The 5,068-nt window shown below is 48.6% G+C and overlaps 1 protein-coding gene across 1 annotated transcript in view; it reads left to right on the top strand.

The window, feature by feature from the left end:
- Positions 1–882: 882 nt before the first annotated feature.
- LOC311340472 (centrosomal protein of 170 kDa-like) overlaps positions 883–5,068 on the top strand; it is a gene marked incomplete at both ends in the record, with an annotated part of 15,672 nt that continues 11,486 nt past the window's right edge. Inside the window, 7 exon segments of the mRNA XM_084465359.1 lie at positions 883–987; positions 1,432–1,521; positions 1,765–1,845; positions 2,324–2,380; positions 3,318–3,486; positions 3,971–4,106; positions 4,842–4,962. Of these exon segments, the coding sequence (XP_084321485.1) occupies positions 883–987; positions 1,432–1,521; positions 1,765–1,845; positions 2,324–2,380; positions 3,318–3,486; positions 3,971–4,106; positions 4,842–4,962 (759 nt within the window).

Here is a 5,068-nt window from a genome sequence, read left to right as displayed (position 1 = left end):
GATGGATGTGGAGGGTTTGGAAATGGATGACCTGAGGTTAACTCTGTCATTCTCTCTCTCTCCCTCGGTTTCTCCTGCGCCCTCTCTATGCCTCCCTTTGTGTGTGTGTGTGTGTGTGTGTGTGTGTGTGTCTCTCTCTCCCTCTGTCTCTGTCTCTTTCTCTCGCACCCTCTGACTCCATCTCTCTCTCTCTCTCTCTCTCCACATCTCTCTCTCTCTCTCTCTCTCTCTCTCTCTCTCTCTCTCTCTCTCTCTCTCTCTCTCTCTCTCTCTCTCTCTCTCTCTCGCCCACTGCTCTGTTGTGGCCCCTCCTTGGGTTCGTCCTCAGTAGAGCTCCAGGCCTCACTCGACGTCTTCTGTGGTCTGTGCTGCTGATGTATCAATGTCTCTTCTCCTCAATGACCTCATCTCCTAATTCTGATCTGGGGCCTTCTCGTGTGTCTCCTGTGCTACAGCACACATACACACACACACACACACACACACACACACACACACACACACACACACACACACACACACACACAAACACAATCAAGGCCTCCAGACACAGTGAGAGAGAGAGAGAGAGAGAGAGAGAGAGAGAGAGAGAGAGAGAGAGAGAGAGAGAGAGAGAGAGAAATAGAGAGAGCAATAGAGTGAGGGAGAGATACAGAGAGTGAGAGAGAGAGAGAGAGAGAGAGACAGAGGTGGAGAGAGAAATAGAGAGAGCAATAGAGTGAGGGAGAGATACAGAGAGTGAGAGAGAGAGAGAGGTGGAGAGAGAAATAGAGAGACAAATAGAGTGAGGGAGAGATACAGAGAGTGAGAGAGAGAGAGACTGATCTTGAGTACTGGTCCCCATCAGGTGGCGGTGAGGCTCCAGAAGGAGGAGGAGCCAAGATGAGCGTGACTTCCTGGTTCCTGCTGAGTGGCGGCAGCACGCGCCACCGCCTCCCCAGGGAGATGATCTTCGTGGGGCGGGACGACTGTGAGCTCATGTTGCAGGTGAGCTCACCTGTCCAGCAGGCTAGGATGCTACTACTACTGATACTATATATACTATACCATTACTATACTACTGCTATACTATTACTACTACTACTACTACTACTATTACTACTATACTATTACTACTACTTCTACTACTACTGCTACTACTACTACCACTGCTGCTGCTGCTGCTACTACTATACTACTACTACTACTATACTGCTACTACTATACTACTACAACTACTACTACTGCTACTACTACTATACCACTACTACTACCACTAAACATTCCTAGTCTCCTCCTCCTGGGAGGATAAGGATGAGGAGGAGGATGATGAGCACTGACTCTGTGTGTGTGTGTGTGTGTGTGTGTGTGTGTGTGTGTGTGTGTGTGTGTGTGTGTGTGTGTGTGTGTGTGTGTGTGTGTGTGTGTGTGTGTGTGTGTGTGATGGTTTAGTCTCGAAGTGTGGACAAGCAGCACGCCGTCATTAACTACGAGCCAATCACAGACGAGCACAAGGTGAAGGACCTGGGCAGTTTGAACGGGGTGAGTCTGCGGTTTGTTGTGTTTTCGGCAGGAAATCCTTTTGGTATTAACTGTTAAAGGGGTGATATTACGCCACCACGTAATCACAGTTATGCCTGGTGGCATAACATCACCCTTTAAGGACCACAATGCTGCATTTTAGTCGCATCCATTAAGTCCACATTGAATGAATCAAGTGCATTGTGTCAAACGTGGGATTCTGATCTTGTTTTTAACGGCGCTTTGATTTGCTTCACCCCACAGACGTTCGTCAACGACGTACGAATACAGGAGCAAACGTACGTCACGCTGAAAACAGACGACAAGTTGCGGTTCGGATATGATATCCTTTAAATCACCAAGGGATTCACCCCTCCGCTCCTTTGAAAACCCGCGTCCCGTATTCTTTCGTGTCCGGGACGGCACGTGGCTCAGGAGGCAGAGCGGGTTGGCTGGTAACCGGAAGGTTGCTAGTTCGATCCCCGGCTCCTCCTCCTAGCTGACTGTCGAGGTGTCCCTGAGCCAGACGCCCTCACCCTGACCGCTCCGGACGAGCTGGCTGTCGCCCTGCGTGGCTGACTCCTGAACGTGTGCATGAATGGGTGAATGTGAGGCAGTGTTGTAAAGCGCTTTGAGTGGCCACTGGTTAGAAAAGCGCTGGACAAATGCACTCCACTTACCAGTTACCATTTCCCAGCGTCCACTGGTGTAACCTCATCTGTTGTGGAGTGGCTCCTCTGGTGTCATCCGACTGCTGCATAATGAATGAGCGATCAGTCGGTTCTCCCCCACCAGAGCGTGTGTTCCTTAGCGCGGGCCACATACCAACCTGTTCTCCGTGATGCGTGGGGAGATGCAGGTTCCCGAGGAGGCGCTGAAGGTGAGGTCTGCTCTGCTTCCTGGAGCTCCGCTCTCCTGAGGCTCTGATCTGTTCGGGGGGGTGGGGGGGGGGGGGTAACTCGATCAGGGAGCACTCCTCCACGTGATGGAGTGGTTCCAGTATCAATCCCACTTGTTGCTATGGTGGATCCCAGCTCTCTCTACTGGGAGTTGCTGTGGAAGGAAGTGTCTGCTGGCTGAATGTTTATGAAGGACAGAATCTGAATCAGAGTTACTTATTACATTTTATTGTATACAAGTACACAAGAGTAAAATTCTTAGGCTTGGTTCCTCAACAGCCACATAGCGGCAGCAATACAAGATAAAGTAAATAAAGATAAGAAAAATGTATATATGTCAAAAATAAGTAAACAGAGTCGTTCACACAGTGAAAATAACTAAAAAAAGAATAAATACTTTCTCAAAGGCAACACATTGCAGAGTGACATGAGAAACAGTTTCCATTTCCAATTGATTAAATATCATTCCTAATAAATAGATTCTTCTACTTTCAGAAAGGCCATAGAACAAAGTGACATGTGCAGTATTATGGTGTATGTTTAAAAATAAATCTACTCATAGAGACATTTACATTTAGGGCGTTTATCAGACACTTTTATCCAGAGTGACTTACAATAAGTACATTTGTCAGAAGAAAGAGACAATTCAACAACAATATATCTCTGTGGGTACAGCAAGGATGTTCATAGAGCCAAGTGCCAAGCACTAACCATCACTAGGTTAACCCATTCCCCGTACACACAGAGATAGCTAGGGTAAGATGCTTTACGATGCAAGTACTGTTATTTTGAAAAGGCTGTCTCAACAGCCTCAAAACGAACCAATCAGAATCATCTCAGCCCGTAGCTCCATCCTCTAACCCTTTCTGTCTGTCCTCCTCACCTGTCTGTCCACCTCACCTGTCTGTCTGTCCTCAGCATGAGAAGTTCAGCAGCCAGCTGCAGCTGAACCACCAGAGGGCGGTGGAGGGTGGAGCCCCCCGCAGGCTGGAGGTCAAGGAGCCAGAGGGGGGTCCAGCGCCGGCCGGGGAGGGGGGGAACGTGGCCACGCCCCCTGAGGCCTGCAGGGAGGAGGACAAGATGGCAGGTCAGACGTCAGACCTGGGAGTTTCACATTAATGGTCGTCTTTCTACGATATTCATGTGTCAGAGGGAAGAGGCCGCTAAATATTAAAAACACTGGTTTATCATTAGATTAACTTGATCCCCATGAAATGTAACTAGCGAGGAAGACAAGCTTCATTTTAGTGTAGATATTAAACATATTCTACATTTATTTTACATTGAGGGCGTTTATCAGACGCTTTTATCCAAAGCGATTTACAATAAGTACATTTGTCAGAAGAAAGAGAAGCAACAATATATCTCTGTGGGTACAGTAAGGATGTTCATAGAACCAAGTGCCAAGCACTAACCATCAACCCATTCCCCGTCAACCCATTCCCCGTATACAACACCGATAGCTAGGATAAGACGCTACACGACGCTCAGTACTATTTTTAAGTGTGATGTTTCCACGGTATTCCACCACGGTTTTCACGTCTTCCTCCTTCTCTTGACGTGTTTCCCAGCGGAGCTAGCAGCACTCCACAGAGGAACGCCGCTGTACGGCCAGCCGGCCTGGTGGGGAGACGGGGAGAACGACAACCGGCGCTCCGGGAGGCCGGAGGAGAGAGACAGGAGGGGCGAGAGACAGGAGATAGGTCAGTACGACGCAGCCTTCAGCATCCCTGCGGGAAGCCTTTCATTTATATCATGGGCATTTAGCACTAGAAGTAGTAGAGGTCGTAGTGTAGTAGTAGTAGTAGTAGTATCAGAAGTAGTAGTAGTGTAGTAGTAGTAGCAGTAGTAAAGTAGTAATATAATAGTAGTAGTAGTAGTAGTAGTAGTAGTAGTAGTAGTAGTAGTAGTAGTAGTAGTAGTAGTAGTAGTAGTAGTAGTAGTAGTGGATGCTTTTATCCAAAGCAACACACAACAATTCATTGACACCGACGGCGGAGTCAGCCATACAGGGCAGCCAGCTCGTCAGGAGCAGTCAGGGTGAGGCGTCTCACTCAGGGACACCTCGACACTCCGCTAGGAGGAGCCGGGGATCAAACTAGCAACCTTCAGGTTAAAATTCACCCGCTCCACCTCCTGAGATAAGCCGATGAGGCTGTGGGTTTTGCTAGCGACAGGTCACATGTCGAGTTCCATGTGTTTATGTGTTGTGGGGTATTTGCTTAGAGGTATCTTTTTCTCATGGTCTATGGTTTATGCATAATACTTTAAACACATAGAGAGTGCTCCCAACATTTATCAGATGAATTGACTCACTTTGCTTCAATAAATTGTAAGAAATATCCCATATAATCAATGAACCAACGATGAGTATATCTTTATTTCCTGCACAGACGGCAGAGAAGGACAGCCCCCCGGTGACGCCCCCCCTCTGGCGGGCAGACCCCCCAGGGGGGAGCCCCCCTGTGGGGACCCAGGGGCCGGCGAGGCCGCCCACGGCCACGCCTCCTTCACCATCGAGTTCGACCACGGGGCGACTGGTAAAGCGACCCTGAAGGAGCAGGTACTTAGCATGGCGTAGCATCTTATCCTAGCTCCCTTTAGTACTTAGCATGGCGTAGCATCTTATCCTAGCTCCCTTTAGTACTTAGCATGGCGTAGCATCTTAT

Source organism: Micromesistius poutassou (genome assembly GCF_964030765.1).
Source record: "Micromesistius poutassou genome assembly, chromosome: 3".
Taxonomy (NCBI): Eukaryota; Metazoa; Chordata; class Actinopteri; order Gadiformes; family Gadidae; genus Micromesistius; species Micromesistius poutassou.
Note: the sequence above shows the minus strand (reverse complement) of the source record. Positions and strands in the feature narration are given on the sequence as shown.